The sequence below is a fragment of the Haliotis cracherodii genome, unplaced genomic scaffold (genome assembly GCF_022045235.1).
Source record: "Haliotis cracherodii isolate W230 unplaced genomic scaffold, xgHalCrac1.p SCAF_9, whole genome shotgun sequence".
Taxonomy (NCBI): domain Eukaryota; kingdom Metazoa; phylum Mollusca; class Gastropoda; order Lepetellida; family Haliotidae; genus Haliotis; species Haliotis cracherodii.
The window spans coordinates 17,612,771-17,632,693 of record NW_027266343.1 but is presented as its reverse complement, the minus strand read 5'-3'; the positions used below and the strand labels follow the sequence as shown (position 1 = coordinate 17,632,693).

At 42.1% G+C, this 19,923-nt stretch overlaps 2 protein-coding genes across 2 annotated transcripts; both read right to left on the bottom strand.

Annotated features, from left to right (window-relative positions):
• Nucleotides 1–5,004: 5,004 nt before the first annotated feature.
• On the bottom strand, nt 5,005–5,691 carry LOC139451773 (uncharacterized protein F54H12.2-like). The gene has a single exon (XM_071233082.1). The coding sequence runs from the start codon at nt 5,689–5,691 to the stop codon at nt 5,005–5,007; it is 687 nt and encodes a 228-aa protein (XP_071089183.1).
• Nucleotides 5,692–8,235: 2,544 nt separating this feature from the next.
• Nucleotides 8,236–10,058, bottom strand: LOC139452861 (baculoviral IAP repeat-containing protein 2-like). Its single transcript, XM_071234499.1, has one exon. The coding sequence runs from the start codon at nt 10,047–10,049 to the stop codon at nt 9,105–9,107; it is 945 nt and encodes a 314-aa protein (XP_071090600.1). The 5' UTR covers nt 10,050–10,058; the 3' UTR covers nt 8,236–9,104.
• Between the last annotated feature and the right edge of the window lie 9,865 nt (nt 10,059–19,923).

The following is a 19,923-nucleotide window of genomic DNA, read 5'->3' as shown; positions in this document are numbered from 1 at the left end:
TCATTAGGGTTTGGTACCCGTTTAGTGGCTGTTAGATTACCCGAACTCTATCCCTCGCCCTTGGATCCCCTTTACGATCAATCACCCCTTTACGATCATTAGGGTTTGGTACCCGTTTAGTGGATATTAGGCTATAGATTCTATAGCGGCTCCTAATATTCATCACACAAAAACGTCGAGTAAAATTGATGAAATGGTTTTGTGTCGAGTATTTTGGCTACTGGCATTATACACAACTGTTAATGGGTATGTCAGACTTTGAAAATCAATGAATTTGCATTTTCGGCATGGTAGATGGTAGATGTTCCATGTTGCAAAATCCATTTCTTATCCCAGTTTATTTTAAACCCGTTTATTATTATTTTCACAACATTACCGAGCCTTAGATTACTTTTTCCCAACTACTGCAGCAATGAGTGATGGTTGAAATAAACTAGTAATTAACTTTGCCAACAGCTCTTCAGTTTTCAAATACATAAAACAAACTCGGTATATTTTCTTTTGCCCCTCAGTTTATATTCTAGCTACGGAATCGCTATAAGTGTTGCATTGTTTCTTTTCGTGATAAAACACACTTTATATGTAGTTCTAACAAACATTCCTCCTTCATGCTTGTCGTAAAAGGCGACTAACGGGATCGGGTGGTCAGGCTCGCTGACTTGGGTGATGCATGTCATCGATCCCAATTGCGTGGATCGATGCTCATGATATCAATCACTGGATTGTCTGGTCCAGACTCGATTATTTACAGACCACCGTAATATAGCTGGAATATTGCTGAGTGCGGCGTTAAACAACAAACCAACCAACAAACCAACCATCATGTGCATCTCATCCGTCGACAGATGTAGCCAGATGCCTTGGGTGGATTGTTAATGATATGGATGAAAATATGATAATGTATGAATTAATTTATTGTGGCCTCAGATACAGTACTTATCTTAATAAGTGTACTGTCATCAAATACCTAATGTATTATGGGTTATAAGAAGGGACATTGTCGTGTCGTGTTGTCACAAAAACAAGCAGAAAGTATCATAAGTAACTGAGGGGCGACATCACGACAATGCGACATTTTCTCAAGGTAAAACAATGTGATGTCGTCGCATTGTCGCTGATCGGATTGCGTCAAAAAGGTGTTAAAATGTACGACATAGCAGCAATGAGTCATATCGCGATGTCTCCCTTTGCCATTATTGGTGCGCATGTGTACAAATTGAAGTAAACTGCGCATGCACAGAAATGGATGTGCTGCAACTCCAATGGCCGTTTATCACCTCCAATGAATATAAAACAGTTTTAGTTTCAATAACAATACGGATGGTGTTTTTTTCAAAGTGAAAACAAACCTTGTGATTGTTTCCTACGAAATTATTTCATAGACATTTTTTGTCGGTGACGTTTTTATACACAAACGCGTTTTGACAGCAAAAAACACATATTTGTATTTCTATTTCATTTAATTCTGTTCCTAAAGCCTAGTCACTATATTGACTCCGAGCCAGCCACTCTTTTATTACCTTAATGCTGAGCGCCGGGCAGGGCAACAACAAGTTCAATCTTTCAACGTCCTTTGGTATGACGCGGCCAGGGAATCACACCATCGACCATCCGGAATCTGGGCAGACGTTCTATACGCTATACGGAAGCAGAAGCGCATACATATCTCGATAAGAGTCACATGCCCGTGGATTATTCTCATGCACCACGTGATGGTTAATAAGAGTAGTTTCTCATTGTTACGATTGATTTGGCGGTGTATGCTTCACAACCATCGGCTCAGCTCAATCTCACAGGTCATATCGACCAACGCTGGTAGGAATCCATATTGGATTCTCTCGTATCAATAGTCCGTATGTAAATATATAAAAACAAACTACCGGTTTATGTAAACGTTGCATGAACGTCTTGCTACTGGAATCGGGTGTTAAACAAATAACAGTGATTCACGGGGTATTTTGTTAGAAACAGACGCCAAGCAAATACCAGTGTAGTTTATATTGATGTTTTGAACTGTTTATTAATTCCAGAGCTGGTTGAATTTCCGTAGTAATACCGACAAGTTAGCAGTAAACTTACTGTAGTGAGCCATGTGAAAACTCATTTCATGACGTTTTTCTATGTACACTGTATGTTCGCCAGCTCAATGACTTATAAGAACTTTGAGTAATAAACTGGTTTTGTATCACAATGCAGATCTCTCAATGAATATCAATTTACATTTAATGCGCTTCAATTGTTTATCTATGATAACAAAAACATTCACTTACATACATCTAAACAGAACTTTTCTGTTGTGCTTCCCTATTCTTTCTGTTCATTGTACAAATTGTAATTATGTGCTGGAAATATTTTGGAGACGGTGTTCCAAGGCGCAAAAGTTCACTATTGTGTTCACTATTGTGAAAAGAATATATTTAAACAAAACCTATGCTTGGTGGCTTAATATATCGGGTGGTCAGGCGCGGTGCCTTCATGTCTGTCAACGTGCACTGACGACTTTGGGTGGTGCTTATGATATCGATCAGGAGATTTTGCTGGCCAAGATTCGATTATTTACGGGCCAAGAGCGACTCAAATCGATAAACAAAGAAAGGTTTCGCTCGGCAGTAGTTGTGGGCACCCGTATGGTTGCCGGAAGTGGTTCTGCGCATGCGCGAAGAGGGCATCCAAGATGGCGACACGTCCGGTTCCGAAGGGGCATCCCATCCAAGATGGCGGCGGTGGGAAAGCGGGAAGGAGGAGGAGGGAGGGAGGAGGGAGGTAGGAGGGTTCTTTGTTTTGGTTTGGTGGAGGTGGTGGAGAGGGTAGTCAAAGCAAGGATGAAAGCAATCTTTCGGGAGAGATAGGTGGCCCTTAAAAGGGCCGTTTGGATGAAACATGATGAAAAAACAGGAACGGGAAACAGGAACGGGAAACGGAAACGTCATCCTAGGAAGGCGGCCATGCTACACCATTCGCGTTGCTCTGATTCGCAGGCTCCTGGTAGATCTGATTCTCACACAGATAGTGCAAGAAAGTAGCTGCCACGTTTTTGTGTTTCACCATCCCCGTCAGCTTGAGGTATGTGCAGTGATGGGACTGCTTGAGGTGTTCCAGCCAAGGATCGTCGTGGGTCGCCCATCTTCTCACCCGCACGCCGCAATGAAAGCAGAACACGTTATCGGTGCTTTGCGTGTACACAAAGCCCGCATGGGCCATTTCTTCAGCGGTCTGGGCCATCTGCATCGGCCACGCCTCAAACGAAGTGACCCTGCTTTCAAAAGATTGATGACATGGCGACATTGGGTTACTGGACGGCGACGGCGGTGGTGTCGGTGGCGACCTATCATCACAACCATTCGTACTCCACAGATGAATCTTGGATCCATATGCATCTGTCAGCTCAGTCACCATGGTTCCCTCACTCATATTCCTACTGCTGCTCTTCCTCTCTGTGGCTTCACTCTTTATAAGAGAGGGACCGGATCGAACATCGTTTCACACTGATTGGTCCAAAACGCAGTGCGCCGATTGGTCCACAACGCCGCTCGCTGATTGGTCCGTTCCGCCGCCAGGCCTGAGCCCTGGTTTTCCAAACTGGCCCGGCCCTTATGTTTCTTTTCCATAGGAAACGGATTTTACCATGGGAGAGAAAGCACAACCCCGGTTCGATCGCCCTCTGATTGGTCGACAACCCAAGCTTCTGATTGGTCAGATTTCGATCCTGTTTTTTTCCTCGGGTGTGCATGTCGATTCCCCATCTTAAAGACAACACAACACTTCTTTTTTTCAACTTTTTTTTTAATCACCACTCACATGAACCAACAAAACAAAAAGTCACAGGATGAGGGGCGTCATGGTTTTTGTGAACAGGAAACTTTTTTTTTTTTTTGCACCCAGGGTGTGAGCGTTTGTACACTCATAAAACGCAGTGAACAAGAACTTTTTGCCACTAGGATGTGAACGTATGTACATTCCTAAAACGCAGTGAACAAGTGTCAGGTCAATAAGGGCAGGAAGGTTGGTTCTTTTGATGTAGGGTATGCGTCTGGGCACTCAGTCGAAAGGCAGGCATCTCATCCACAGGAACGGAGGTAGACGCTTTGGTATCGTGGCTCCATCGTCATCGTGGTATCATTCTTGATGGTGTCCTTCTAGTCCAACGTATCTAACGCTTGATTAATGTCAATTGACGCACGTGATAGGTCAGCATGTAGAGACAGTACACCCCACACAACGTGCTGTATTCATGTTGTAAGGGGCGTGTATTCCATCGTTGTTCCATCTGACCCATGCAATTCAAAGTCTCTTTAAACAGGGTTAATGATTACAGTCCATAGCTATCCATCATTTTCAGGGATCCAGGAGCTGGACGGTTGATGCTCACCCAGTGTGTGCCAGGTTGCTCGCTTAGATCTGTGTTGACCACGTAGGCTTTGGGGTAAAAGGGGTCATCCTGTTGCCATCCCAGTCTGGCAAAGTCATCTCTGGCCAGGGTCCCCCGGTAGATGGCAAGAAGGGGTTCGTCCTCAGCCACGACGGCTTCTAAATCCAAGGTGGTTCATCCATGGAAGGAAGGGGGTAAAAAAAAGTGTGCCATGATCGTCTGTCGCTGCTCTTTTTTTATACCATCATCGCTTTCCGGAAACGATCTATTTCCAGAACATTTTCGTATTCTTCATAGCAGATCAGGGTGACCGGGTTCTCGAGAGCTTGTCCAAACTGGATTTCAAAACCCAACTTACCAGTGTGTCGAGGATAGTTGATGCCTTCATCAGCGCCAAAGTCTGGGGTGAGATCCACCACCCACAAGGTGTAACCTTGAGCAAAGGCCTTGGGAGTCAGTTCGCAGGTCTCAGGCCGCCACAGCTGCCGCGTGTTTTGGAACAGATTCATGTAGACTTGTTTCAAATGGGAGCTGTTGTTGCTTGGACTTCCTGACCATTGACTTTCAGCTTCATCAGGGTGATATGGTTGTGTTTGAAGTTGTACGGATTCTTCTCTTTGCTTCGTACATAGGCACTAGTCCACCAGTCCCAGGACCACGCGTTTTGGTAATTGGCCACCAATGAGCTGATCCTTGTCAAAGTCTGTACCGCCTCTTGGAATGTCATGGACGGTCACTTGCACACGGTAAAGGGGATACTTGGCAGTCACCCCTGCGTTCAGACTGGACACGTGTGTTTCTTGTACAGCAGGCTCGATGTTGAGTTGACGGACATAAAGTTTGGCTTTGGTCAGGGCTAGTTTGTAGATCCCATCAACAGCACACATGAAGAAGAACTCATCGGGACTTCGTAGCAATTCCAGTTTCATAGGGAGGCCATCCACCAGATAACGGTCTTGAAGAAACAGGTCACAGTGTAGACGTCCTGTCAGTGCCACTTCTTTGGTGGGGATGATAAGATCACGTCGCGTTCTGACGCCCCTGTTTCTTGCATCCGCATTTGCAGGATTGAAGGCTTCCATTTTACCAGCATCGTTGGCAAACCATCCAGGACATTGAAGGTGTGATGTTTTGGCTCCTGTACCATAACTCAGAAGGGTTTCCAAGTAGGTTCTGTAAGGGTAAGTGCCCATGGATGGTGTGATCTCCAACTGATTGTGTCCCACTTGCACCCACACTTTGCGAAACAGGGAATGCATCAAGTTGTTGACTGTTGATACGGGGTTATCCGCCAGAGTGGTATCTGTTCCATCTTCTTTCATCACGAATAGACATACTCTCAGGTAGCACTATTTCAAATCAATGTAAGCGTTCACGGGATTGGAAATATTAAATTGGAGTGGTCCCGCCACAGAGGGTGGCGCCAAGGGACTATAGCGCATCCACTGACCCTCTTGCACCGAGGTGGACACCGGGGGTACGGTAAAGATATCCAACTGGGCCTTTGAACATTCGCAAGCATCTCGGGGCATTATGATGATGGATGGATGGATGTTTGGATGGATGGATGGTTTGATGGATGTTCCTCCCTTGCTCTGCCAGGTTGAAAGTCTGATGATGACTGACCTTTAAACCATTCTTCTTTTCCTTTTACGCTGATTCTGGGGGTGGGGGTGGGGACGGCTTTACAACTTTTAGGGGGTCTCGGCTCCTCACGTTCCTCCAAGACATCCATCAGGCCTGCTGTTCCACGATGTTTCAGACTCTCTGACCATTTGCGTTTGTCAGCAACCACATCACTCACCAACCCAGGTAGGATCTTTTTACCCATCTTGAGCACTGATGCTCCAGCAGATTTAAGGAAAGGCAACGCCATCTTCAAGATACCTCCGAGACCACTACCAACGTTGATGATACCGTCCTTTGTATACTTTGATGCCACTCCCACACTGACCAAACTGTCCTTGATCCAACTGGTGTGCCAACGCGTGTCCCAACATGTTGCTTCTGTGTTAGCGGTGACGTCTGAAGTGAAGTGTCACGATGGCTTTCCCCATTTGAAATGGCACGGGTCGTCCCATGTCGTTCATGATATAGAGTTTAAAACAGTCAAAGAAACCTTGCGCAGTACGAGGTAGCAAATATGCTGAGGGCTTTTAATCATCGCACTGTCTTGCATCATCTTCTTTGACACGGGCACGTGGATCAGGAATGGAGCCATCGTATTGCCCACAATTTGATCTTCGACCGGATCTGTGTAAATGTACACGGTATCAAATCCTGACAGGCGATTCGCTTTTGTATCACCTGTGATTTCCACATAGCCACTTGGCGAAGGCACTCAAGCGGACAGGCGTCTCTGTGTAGGTTTTATAGTCCTCTTCACCAAGGAGCGGTAGTTGAACAATCCGAGCATTCTCAAGAGAGGACTTGGCATGATCACTTCAGTTATTTCCCATGTTAGGATGATTTATTGCTACTTCTTCAAGGGCTTGGAATCGCACCTTTCCATCTCCAAGCATGTCAAATCGAAGACTATCTTGGGGATACTTGACATCAATGACAAACCGTCTGCCATCACTTTGGACTCTGTCTGAGGGCTGTTCTTTCAAGACACCCGTAATATGTTCCTTAATCAAACGGTTGAAGGTTTTCACCAAACCTTCAGATGAATAGACGCCTTTCTCGATAGGAATCTTCTTGCTTTCGTAATGGACGACACCATACTGTGGTATGTGAAGTGCAGAGGACACAAGCCCCCATAGCGATGAGGGGGTGTAGACCATGTCATAGAGATCATTCATGACCATCTCTTGGTCTTTGTTCTTTCCCATCGTAGGATGAAACTGTTTTCGTCTTCACCCCATGATGGCTGTGACTCAACTGAAGGAAGGTCAGTGGGTTCGCCTGCTTTTGTGAAAGTCTCCTCTCCTCATCTCATAGGTTCGGCACATACACAATGGGCATCTCTGATCTTGAAAAACAGGCAGCCACGTACGCGATGGTCTTTTAAATGGGGTTTCAAATCCAAGAACAGGTAAGTGTAAGGCTCTTGGTTGGCGTCCTCAAAGGCTTCACGAAGAAAAGGAACTTTGCCTGGAAACACCTGGCGAGCCAGACTGTCGATCTGCGATGCATCTCTTGGATTTCTAAAGAGGACCATGTAGTGAGCATCCAGACTAATGGTGCGATGTTGTGGTGATTGGGAAAACAAGTTCTGAGCGAGATACAGCACGGATGTGTTTCCGTATTGTCGCCCAGCAAATCATCAATGACCAGCTAATGCGGGGCCACCCTTTTTTCAGGCAAGGCGCGATCCGCGTCTTTCATGCTGTGCACAAACTCAAGAGCGACCCCTAAACGATCTGCCATCTCTTCCAGCTCATGATGGAGCGGTTGCTATTCGCTGTACACCCACACGATGCGATGGGGTGGCGTATCCAACACCTCGGGGCGATGCATCTGCGCCATACATGGTTTCTCAAAGGAACTTTTTCCAGATCCTGTGGGTCCCACAATGAACATCATAAAAGGGTGACGTAGAGTCAAAGGGGAGGTCATGACCTCTTCCTCCTCACCATGCAACGTCATCCCTCTGTGTTCGGGGTGACTGACACCAGGCAACTGAACCTTGCAAGCATGGGATTCTTTTATCTATTTTTTTTCAACGAGCACTTGCACAGACATGACAGACAGACAGACAGACAGACAGACAGACAATGTAGACGGCATCTCAACTCAGCCTCTACCCTCGGTTTGGCACCCTAGCGGAGATCAATCAAGATACAAAGAGTCAGTTCAATCAGTCACTGTTTAATGATGAACAATAACAACTTCAACTTATATACAAGGGGAACAATGCAGTGACAATCATCTATTCAAACCTTCTAGTCTAAGTATAGATCCACGTTTTGAACCGTGGCAGTGTATGATAAGGATCAGGTATATGTGTTATTATCGATCTATATCACATTTCCCTATATCTATCAATATTAATGTCTGGGCAATGTGGGGATTCCAGGTTAGAATTAGTTCCAGTAGCATATGTTTTGTGGTACAAGATGACTAACATGGATCAGGCGCAGTGACTTAGTGTCAGGGCACCCCGATTGCATGCGACGTTGCTCATTATATCAATCACTTGTTTGCCTGGAGTTAGAGTCAAATAATGACCAAACCGTCGTCATACAGCTGGAATATTGATGAGTGCGAGTTAAACAATATTCACTCGCTTAATAACTGTCGCAGATCGCCTCCGTGGTCTAGTGGTAGAGCGTCCGACCGGAGAGCGGAAGGTCCAGGGTTCGATCCCCGGCCGCGTCATACCAAAATACGTCAAAAGATGGTACTTGTTAGGGCATTAAGGGCCTAAAACAAGGACTGGTCGGCTCGGAGTCAGTATACTGTGTCTGAGTGGGGTATCCATGTTAAACTGCGGCATGGTATCTCAGTGAGCTAGCGCTATAAATCTAGTCCGGACTAGTACAAGCAGCCACACACACGTGCATGCACGTCGCTATATAAGTAGTAATCTTGGACCCGACGTAAAACCCGATTTCACCTCACCTATAACTGTCGCATATCCTCTACTTCCGACATGACAATATTTTTCTAAAACACAAAGCTTCCCAGTTAATAGATACTGTTTCATCGTTCCATGACTATTAATACACACTGAAAAACACTGTTGATGACGGTAGAGTTTCCGCTGGTCACAGCATTATCACCGTAAGTTTCACATCAAGTCCTCCACCGCCAGAAACAATGACGTGGCGTCAGGAAAGTCTTCCCCTCTATTCTGCTTCCTTGATGCAATAGCTTGTCGAATTAGCTCCTCCGTTACGCCCATGGCAAGCACTGCCTCCACCTGTGGAGAGTTCCTGGGTTTACTTGGAGGACTACCTGCGTGTCGTTGATTCTTTGTGGGACATCCAGTTCCAGGTCCGTCTTTGTCCCTGCTGGATCCAAGGTTTGCAACAACTACACCAGGCGCACAAGACGCTCCATCGTGTCCAGGATCCTGTTCACGCATGTCAATTGCGTTCCCCTGTTTGCTGTTGTGGGTGTGTTGTATATACTCGCATCTAGGAGACCACTGGAGATGTGCAGCGAACGGATCATCATCAGTATCCCAGTCCCTTAATGTCACCCCACAGTAGAAGCACCGAGTTCGGTCTGCAGAACCAATGTAGAAAAACCCGGCGGCAGCCATGTTTTGAGGAGAATGAATATCCAGTTTAAGGGGCCATGCTTTAAATGTGCCAAGTCTCTTCACCTGCTCAGCGAAGCTGCTATGCTTTGCCTTTGCAACGTCATAACCAGACAGTAACTTAGGCGTAACCACAGGAAACCACTTATTGAGGAAGCTGCAGTCTGGAGAATGTTTCCTGTGTGCGTCAAGAGGGACGTCCTTCTCCGTCCAGTTGTACAGTTTAACCTTGCAGGTGTCACACTCCACTTTGTCCCCGGGTCCGATCAACACGAACCCGGCAATGGCTAGTGTTACTGATCTAATCTTCCCAGCCCAGTTTGCGAATGTTCTCAACCTCCTGGCCAGGTTGTCCTTCTCTTGAGTGGGTTGTCCGAGGTGCGGGAGGCGACGTATTTCACTTCCTGGTCGGCTTGACTCGGCACTGGCGGCACACGCAGGCGCCCGAGACACTGCATCTGTTACATCCATGGCACACAACTGTATATCCACTAATGTAGAACTTTTCCAACGATACGTGCATCAACAATGACTGCAGAAAGGACATAGAGATTAATGTAAAACACACGTCATATACGCTATAAATAGACACAGGTCGGAGAAAACCCAAAATAAATAGCCACGTTTTATATCAATGCCAATCCCTTTCATATAGGCCGTCAGTCGATAACACGACATGTGAGTTGAGGTGAAATGGGGTTTAACGTCGCGTTAAAGATTATTCCACTTATATAGCGACGTGCATGCACGTGTGTGTGTGTGGCTGCTTGTACCGGACTGATGCCGACTTAATAGTGCTAGCCCACTGAGATACCATGCCGCAGTTTTAACATGAATAGTCCACCCAGATAGAGTATACTGACTCCGAGCCGACCACTCCTTGCGTAGGTTCTTGTGTTTCCAATGCTCGGGAGTCCAAATTGTGAGAACCCACTATTACTAATACTATGGAAAGGAACAGGTTCCCTGAAAGTCAGGTATTTTCGATAAATGTCCGCGCAATGTGGTTCATGGATATACTATTACTTTCACAACAAATGATACCGTTCTATCGATAGCGCTGACACGTCACTAATAATACCCAATCCCACACTAGGAGCTGACGCACAGGTATGTTCGGTGCTGACATCAAAATGCGTTGTAACGCTACGCTGATGTCGACAAAAATAACGGCTTTATTCAATTCCTATTCCCTATGGTCATACGCCTGGGAATTCCAGGTAGGATCTATTCCAGCATTATTTACAGTTACGAGGTAGGTCACACCGAGACAGTCCGAACTGATACAGGTTATATTAGACGCTTACCGCGTATGCGGAAGCACAGAACACGAATATGGTGCTACTTTATAATGTATGTCATCTCCGTCAACACCATAAACTCAACGGTCAGCATTGGTATTACATCTCCACGTCCATGTTATTAAAAGATAGTCTGACCAAGACACGATTATTTTCAGACCGCCGTCATACAGCTGCAACAATGCTAAAGGAGGCGTTAAATGATCTCAATCAACATAAACAAAAACATTTTAATAGTCATGAAACAATTGCGTGGATCGATGCTCATAATGTCATTTATTAGATTGTCTGGTCCAGACTCGATTATTGACAGACCGCCGTCATAGAGTTGGAATATTGTTGAGTGAAGCGTTAAACAACAAACAAGCAAGCAACATTTGCAAGTTTGTTATATGACACATTTTCGTATAAAACAGAAGAAAGAAAAATATGTGCATTTATATACACTGCTTTGGGCACTTTTTTATATCCATTCGAGCTTAGAACAGTTGTTCATTTGGTGCATAGGTGTATAACAGTCCAAAGATGTTGTTCCTTAACATCATCAACACAGGTAGCGAAGCACTAGCCAGGTAACACTTGGTGTGGGGATCAGGCAATATAGTAGCAGTATTTCTTCAATAAAAGCGACAAAACACTTTCCATATTCAATGGAAATACTGCTTAAAGCACAGTCGATTATACGACTCCGACTATATCATGAGCATGTGTTCATGAATCACTATCAAATAGTAGGTGTTCGCGAAAAGGCGAGTGTATCCTGCTCTACCGGTGGCACCCATCACAAACCTGTCTGGTGTTCCCCGCCGTGATATTGTGGGAGATTGCTAAAAGCGGCGTAAAACCCTACTCACTAACTCAATCACTCACCTCATCCACTTAAAACTATCACTGCAAGCACTGGCATGTTGTTGCCTCGTGAAGGAGACGTGTGTTCCTCTCTAACGTGGACATAATACGTGCATGTATATGTGTTCATACACTTCCGCAGTACAAAGTACATTGTTTATGTTACAAAACTTGCTTTATGTTCAGAACGTGCAAAGGGTAACAATTTTCTTAAATTTCCTATAAGATATATTCACATGTCGTGGCTTCTGAGTTGTCATTTCGCATTCTTGTTATTCACCTTTCCATATCAAATCGTGAATGAGTGAGTTGGGTTTAACGCTGCTTTGAACAGTATTCCAGTAACATCACGGCGTGTCAGCTTAATGTTGGAAGGAAGCCCTAGGTGATGCAGGGCTCAGACGTTTACCACTTTGGTGAAACATACGAGCAAGAGTGGTGTGAAAGGGGATTCGAACCCACACCCTTGACTTGACACTCCATTGCTTCTTACAGAGAACAGAGCGGATGATGTGCTTCTTCTGACCCATATTTCGCCATTACTAGAACTATATTTCGCCATTACTAGAACTATATTTTGCCATTACTGGAGCGGTTGCTTTGATTTCATTCCGTGTATTTCAGATGAGTAGTATTGACACCTGACCATGATAAAGTCATTATTTATGAACATCACCGCTCGGATGCATGGCGTTTCACTTCAAATTAGAATGAATACCATTGACCTTTAACGGACCGAACCGAACACTCTCAAAGCCCACACTAAAATAAACCATATATTTAACCTTAATCGTTTAAAGCTTAAATTTATCTACTTTGTTGACTGATCGCTATTGCACTTGACAATGAGAGTGACCTTGGTCATTCCGCAGTTCAGGAACTGTTGTTATTTGTTGTTTAACGCCGCACTCGGCAATATTCCAGCGATATGACGTCGGCCTGTAAATAATCCAGTGATTGACATCATGAGCATCGATCGATACAATTGGAATTCGATAACATGCATCAACCAAGTCAGCGAGCCTGACCACCCGATCCTGTTAGTCGCCTCTTACGACAAGCATGCGTTGCTGAAGATCAATTCTACCCCGGCTCTTCACGGGTCCATTCTCCTACGTGTCGACTGTGCTTCAACACAGTTTTGTATTGTACAGAGAAGGTTATGCCTATGTAACACCCTTAATTCAATCACCATCTCGAAGTCCTCTGGACTATGGAACATAGTTTTCCATAAGATCGTGACGCTGTTTGCTTTGTGTGTTTTGTTGTTTACGCCGCACTTAGCTATAAGACAGCTGAATGTAAATAATCGAGTCTGAATCTGACAAACCAGTGATTGATATTATGAGCAACGATTCACGCCGGGTACGATAACACGCAAAGACACCAAGACACCGAGCCTGACCACTCAGTCCATTAAGTCGCCTTGTAGGACACGAATAGGATGCTATCCTGGAATCACTAGGGGTATTGTGCGAGACCAGTGGTGCGCCGATATAGTGTCAATAGGGTATCTGCTCGGAGCAGAATGTTGCATCGTCTTCAACGAGTTAACGAGGTTTAACAAGGCTGTATTTATGAATTGCAGACATTGTAAAATGAAGCGAAACAGTCTTGAAAAGTTCGGTTTCTGTACTTATAGCTGGGGTATCTATTGGTCATTTTGTCCATAACATGTTTTTGTTTGTTTGTTGTTTAACGCCGCACTCTGCAATATTCCAGCTTTATGACGCCGGTCTGTAAATAATCGTGTCTGGACCAGACAATCCAGTGATTGACATCATGAGCATCGATCCACGCAATTGGGATGCGATGACATGCATCAACCAAGACAGCAGCCTGACCACCCGATCCCGTTAGTCGCCTCTTACTACAAGCATAGTCGTGTACAGTACACCAATTCAAAGGACACATACAGATTGTGCCTTGTAAAGAAATAGTCTTGACAGCCATGTTTACCTTGCTCAAGTATCTCGCTCAGTAGCTTTAGTTGTTTTAACGCTCAGGTCGTTTAATTAATTTTCCACACAAGAGATTAAACGATATGAAAGTCGTCGAGGCCTACCAGCATGGAAGGAAAACTTTCCCACTTCAATCTATACGGTAAACGTATTTCATGGTGTAGAGTTTTTTCAATGGGGAGACAATACCTTCTGCTCCTCGAAAAGTCTCTTCACTTGTGAGAACTATAGGTCCTAATGAAGAATCCGTGTTTTCCTTGCTCCACTCCTCGAAGTCATCACTCTTGTTTACAGCATGAACACTGACTGGGCTGTGGGTAGTGAGGTCCTCAGATCCTCCCACTTATTGTACTAATGCGGATGTCAATGCTGATGTCGCTTAAAGCAATATTGTAAAACAAAAATAAGTATCTGGCGTCGGTTTTCCGCGCATCGAATACTCCAAAACACGATCTCTATGTGAACTCACTAAACCTCCTTCGTATTTCAGGAGAACGCATGTCACATAGACAATTGCTGTTACAAGAGTCAACTCCTTAATGCAAGAAACAAGACCCACAAATGTGACCCACACAAATCGCTGCTACACTAGTCCCACGGCAAGTGCGAGAAAGAGTAGTTTCATGCCACAGTGAACAATATTCAACCCATATTCCGGCAGTCTATACATAACGAACACCCATTTACGCCATTGGACAAACAAGCAGTCATCTCACGCATTTAAACCACCCCATTCTTAATAGTGGGATCTGATGGTAAGAATAAACAAAGTAGTGAAAATGGGTGACAATTGTGGCAATTTTATCTACAGTTACGTTTTGCTGGTTTGAAAGTGTAAAATGTTGTTTTGGGCCTGAAAATAAAAAATGACATAACCCATATTTACTTAGGTTTCCCCTTCATACCAAATCAGGAGCACCCCCCATAAGTAACACCAAAAAAAAAAAATTGCATAAAGCGTCACTCAAAAGTGATGCCTTAAACCTATGGACGACCTTGACAAATTTTAACTTGTCTAACCCCAATAACTTCACATATTTGAATTTATGTTATAACCTCAAGTGAGACCTTGACCTGACCCGAAAGGCAAAGGGTTATTTAGCTGAAACCTCGCATTGTACCGACAATTGTTGTGTCTCATAAATAGGCTGAAATAGAACAGTAGGAAAAGGGAGTACTCCAAAAGGCATGAATGCTGACAAAACAACCTTCAATATGACCTTGACCCCAAAAGGTCACAGAATACATGTTCAAGGCCATGGTTAAAAGATGTGAAGAATCACAAAACTTACACATTTATCTGACCAAGATACGTTGATCTGGTAATCCTCCCTCAGACCACAGGCATATAAAAAAATTGTATTAAGATGATGTCATTTTATCTCTCTTCTACTACAAAACAGCCCTCTCTATATTTAAAAACATTTCATATTTCATTGTTTGTACCCAGTGAGTTTTTTATAGCTAAAAGGCATACAATTTCATTATCACAATCAGAACTTTGGATTCCTGTGCTAATGCTGAAAAGTCTCCTCATCTTGGAGATAGCATCTGGAAGTTCTCCAAATCACAGGCAAACCTCCATTGTGATCCATTTTCTTGGATCGTGAATATTTCAAGCTCAAGAACCAATAATTATGTCTTTGTTTTGCCTACGTTGGTGAGTGTAAGATCATGAACAAGATGTTCTATACACTGTAAGCTGTATGTGCACTGAAAACAGGTGACACTGGGAAAGTCAAAGACTCCTGTGTATGCATGACAAAAATCTATTTCTATTTGATATTTTATTCACATGTCCAAGACTGTGTGGAACAATTCACATAAATGTAAATACATCTTTCTCTTTACAAATCATGTCATAGCACATTTACTCTCGAAAAATACATGAAAATTGAAAGAAAAACAATGATATATATATTTATATATTAATATAGATACTTTTTACGAAAAAACATTCTGATTTGATATCTTATTAACAATTACACTATTACTGGTTGCAATGGGCATTCAATGAGCAACACAATGCACAAGGTAAATCATCCTACATTTTCATCATTTGGGAAGTGTTGCTATAGCAATGAAAATAACAATGCCATACAGAATGATTTAGCTAATATACGTGTTAGTAATTCATGTTTGTAACAAACGAATATTAGCATGAACAAACAGTTCCATGTCAACAACAATTTTATTTTTCACCGATGCGTCACAAAGGCTGTGTCAGCATCTGATATTCAAAATTTTCTGCAGAAACAACAATGACACATCTAATCATTTGAAAAGATATGATGTCATCTGAAGTACAAACATACATTTCAAAGTTCTGTTTTCACATTCGGTCAATTTCTGTGGAGAAGAAATTTACAAAGCATTATAACAGAATTTGAGAGCATGGTCAAAACTCAAAGGCCAAAACAAGGTCAAATTGTTGACTGGAACCTATGCATTAAGTCAAATTGAATGCTATGAAAACTCTATTTACAGATATATTAATCCTATTTTCATCCGTTCTACAAATGTATATGAATATACAGAAAATATTGTAATACAAGCAAATATTTAAAATTAAAAAAATTGTAATTTTTCAGAGGATTAATTGTACCTTTTTTGGCTGCATCTGCAAAATATATGCCATTGAATTAAGTAAAACAAGTAAAGCAAAACAAGACAAAATATACCAATATCTTGTCACTCTTTAACATGTTTAAGGAAAAGGCGAAAATGTGATTAATCTCAAATACATATATAAACATGTATCAGTTACTTTTTTTTTTTAAATGATTTCAGTGTATATCAGTTTATTTCAATCACAAGAATACTGATGGAAACTGACTCTTTAGAAGAAGTATCAAAGCATGTTACACAATACAATACCTCACTACACTTGAATGCAATCCTATGAAAAAATACAAAAATATTTAAACTCCAACCTTTGCATGAAAGCCCTACGGTACACAGAGTAATGTGTTTAAAAAAGCAACTTGTTTCATAAATACACAATTAAATACCATATATACCATTCACATATCCTGAAGATAAATGTCTTTCCTAATGCTGACATGAATCATAAAAGTACAATTCACATACACTGAAGCTGAGCCAATGGCCATCACAACATACTGGTCAAGGTAAAGTGTTATTCCATTATGTATACCATAAGTACTAAACATATCATATACAGGTATACATGATTGGTCAGTTTCATTTATTCTACCCTGACTTTGGAAAACACTTGATTCTGATTGGTCAATCATTGGTTTCAAATCACAATAACCACCACTGATTGAAAGAGCTGATTTGATGGCCGCATCAGCTGTAGGTAATGTCTCTATCTCCATCATTGTCATCAGGCATTATGAAATTGTGATATGTGCAATTGTAGTTTACGAAATACAAACATGCACTTAAGTACAATGTTCCAAAAATGTTTAGGCAATACATGAGGGCAGAAACACCATAGACATATTATAGTTACTTCAAGGTTAAGGGACAACACAAAGCCTTCCCTTTTGGTGCTTCTCTAAGGGTTATTTGTCATACCTTGTTTAGGCCCAATGAGCATTGGGACATCATACTATAGTCTGGAAGGTAATTTAAGGTACCGACATTTACTACAATATCTGAAAAACTATCGGACCTACTCCAGTCAAAGTTGGTATGAGATTATTAAACAGTCATACATAACTGGATAATACATTTAAAGACAATCTGTGCATGAATAAAAAATCTGTCTATTTAGCTATCAGTATATTTCATCAACAACCAGACCTGTTCGTCACGGGTGGAACGAGCATTCATTGAAATAGCCATCTGCATAATGCTACCCCTGCGTCATAGGGCCATATGACACAGTTGAACCAATCAACTCAACTCGAAAGGGTGCACGGGAATCACACAGGCACGAATATGGTATTAGTGTTGGGCATCTCAACGTGCGTGACGTTTTAGGAACAAATTTACAACATTTCAAACATGGTATAACTCATGTGGTTGCAAATGTATTTCGTACCCTAGTCTTCATGGAACCCATATATTTTCACACAAAATTACCCAGGTAAAGATTAGTTTAAATAAACTGTTGCAGGAATGAGTGATGGTTAAAAGTTCTTTCAGTTATCAATTACATAAAATACAAACTTAGCATACTTTCTCAGTTTAGGTAAGTAAAGTATATTGATGTAAGAAGAGTTTTTGAGGAGAATATTTGAGTATATTCAGCATTGTACATTGTCTATTGGCTTTTGTCACGTTTGACAAATTGACAGCCTATTAAAAAGTGAACTCAACCAAGCCTCTTAACTCATTATCTCTGATAAAACAAAAGACTTTGTATTTCGTTCTTTAACCTGGAATGTTGAAAAAAAATTAAATGTACATTTGTTGCACGTTTGGTTCAAAATTCAATTTGGCATCATCAAATAACCACAGGATAACATAGCCTAAGTTTATCTCCCAGTTAAGAAGCATTTTTCATTCATTTTTCTGACTGTGATTTTTGGCTCTGGTTGGACAAATCCATAAATATAAAACTAAAGTGTAACCATTCATTGAATAAGCACATACAGAAATACACCACCAGAACAGACAACAGCTAGAGGTAGCAGGTTGAGCATAAATACATGGAATGTTTTGCTACTGACATATTTCCTACCACATGATGTTACTTTATTAAACAAATATTGGGAAACAACTACTACTGCTGCCTTACAGTGGAAGAAAACAGCACCAGGTCCATTATAAGGCACTTTACGGTCACTATATGCCCATATTATAAGTGGGCGAGTTGTATAAAGCCTAACGAGTGACGCAAAAAAACATCCCGAGTGATACGGCTTATCATATTGACATGTTTTAATATGACATTGTACAAGAATAAAAACAAATTTAAAATTGATAGAAAACAGCTGTTTGATTGAGCTGATGTTAACTTGGGCTGTCACATGATTTTTATTGACTCAGAAAATGCGTGGGGCCTATTGCTACAAAGTGAGATATAAGAGATTTATTCTCCCTCTCAGAAATCCACGTGCAGCCTGTTTTGTTCAAAGCAGGGAATACAGGATTTACTCTCCCTCTTAGAAATTCACATGCAGTCTGTCTTGTTCGTGGCAGGATATAAGGGATTTATTCTCCTTTTCAGAAATCCATGTGCAGCCTGTCTTGTTAATGGTGGGGTATAAGAGAAATATATTTCCTTCTCAGGCGTGATAAATGTTTACATACTATTTTTATTAAGATCATGCAAACCAATGAGATCTCATCATTCTGACATGGAGGTATGATCATATTATTTGTTTGTTTCCCAGTGAGCAGTCAGCAACAGTCCAGCAGTATCACAGCACTTGTAATTAGATAAACAAGAAAGGGCAGACCAACCAGAGACTGACATGATGAACATCATTCCATGTCAATAGGCACCCAATCCACCAAATCAACAAGTCTAACATTCTGATCCATTTAGTCAGCTCTTACAAGTATAGGTTATTAGGGACATATTCTATCCAGAATCCCCATGTGGATACTCAAGTCAAATATTGACCTTTATGACAGAGTCACCTCTGGTTAAAACCAGCTTCTAGTTACAATTAAGAGTGATGTTTCGGTGTAGGTTCTAACACCGTTATCAAGAAAGTGATAATAATTCTTAACCTCACTGAATATTATAGTGATTAGTGTTTCAATGAATCAAGTATGAAACATTGTGAAAGACTAATGCTGGGTGAGAAAAATAAAATCAACTGCTGGCAAAGACTTCACCGTATTCAGGGTACTTCGTCCTAAAATGCTTACATGCAAAAATGTCTTACTGATACAAAGGTGCATGAGAAGCAAATTGATATTTTTCCCTATGGAAGACACAGTGATTGCACCAGACATTTTACATAATCAAATACTGATAAATTATAGGCCCTATACCCAAGATGTCAATGTATCATCATCACACAACTAGGTCTTATGTACCAATCAGAATGTACAAAAGTTTTTAACATTTAACATTAGGATTATAACAAGGACCCATTCATCCTCTATATCTCCTGGGCTAGCATTTTGGTAAACCAATACTAACCCCTGAACCCATCCCAACGGTTCTCATAATCTTAAATTACCTGTCCTTGCATTTCATTAACATTTTACTGACCAATCTAACATTGAGATGAGGATAAAGAAAACGGGTGAGAGAGGTAACTTGTGTTGCCTAGAAACCAATGCCACCAACAGTTTTGATGGATA

Excerpts from the sequence above, each read along its gene's own strand:
- LOC139451773 (XM_071233082.1), bottom strand. The coding sequence starts at position 5,691 with ATGAAAGAAGATGGAACAGATACCACTCTGGCGGATAACCCCGTATCA.
- LOC139452861 (XM_071234499.1), bottom strand. The coding sequence starts at position 10,049 with ATGGATGTAACAGATGCAGTGTCTCGGGCGCCTGCGTGTGCCGCCAGT.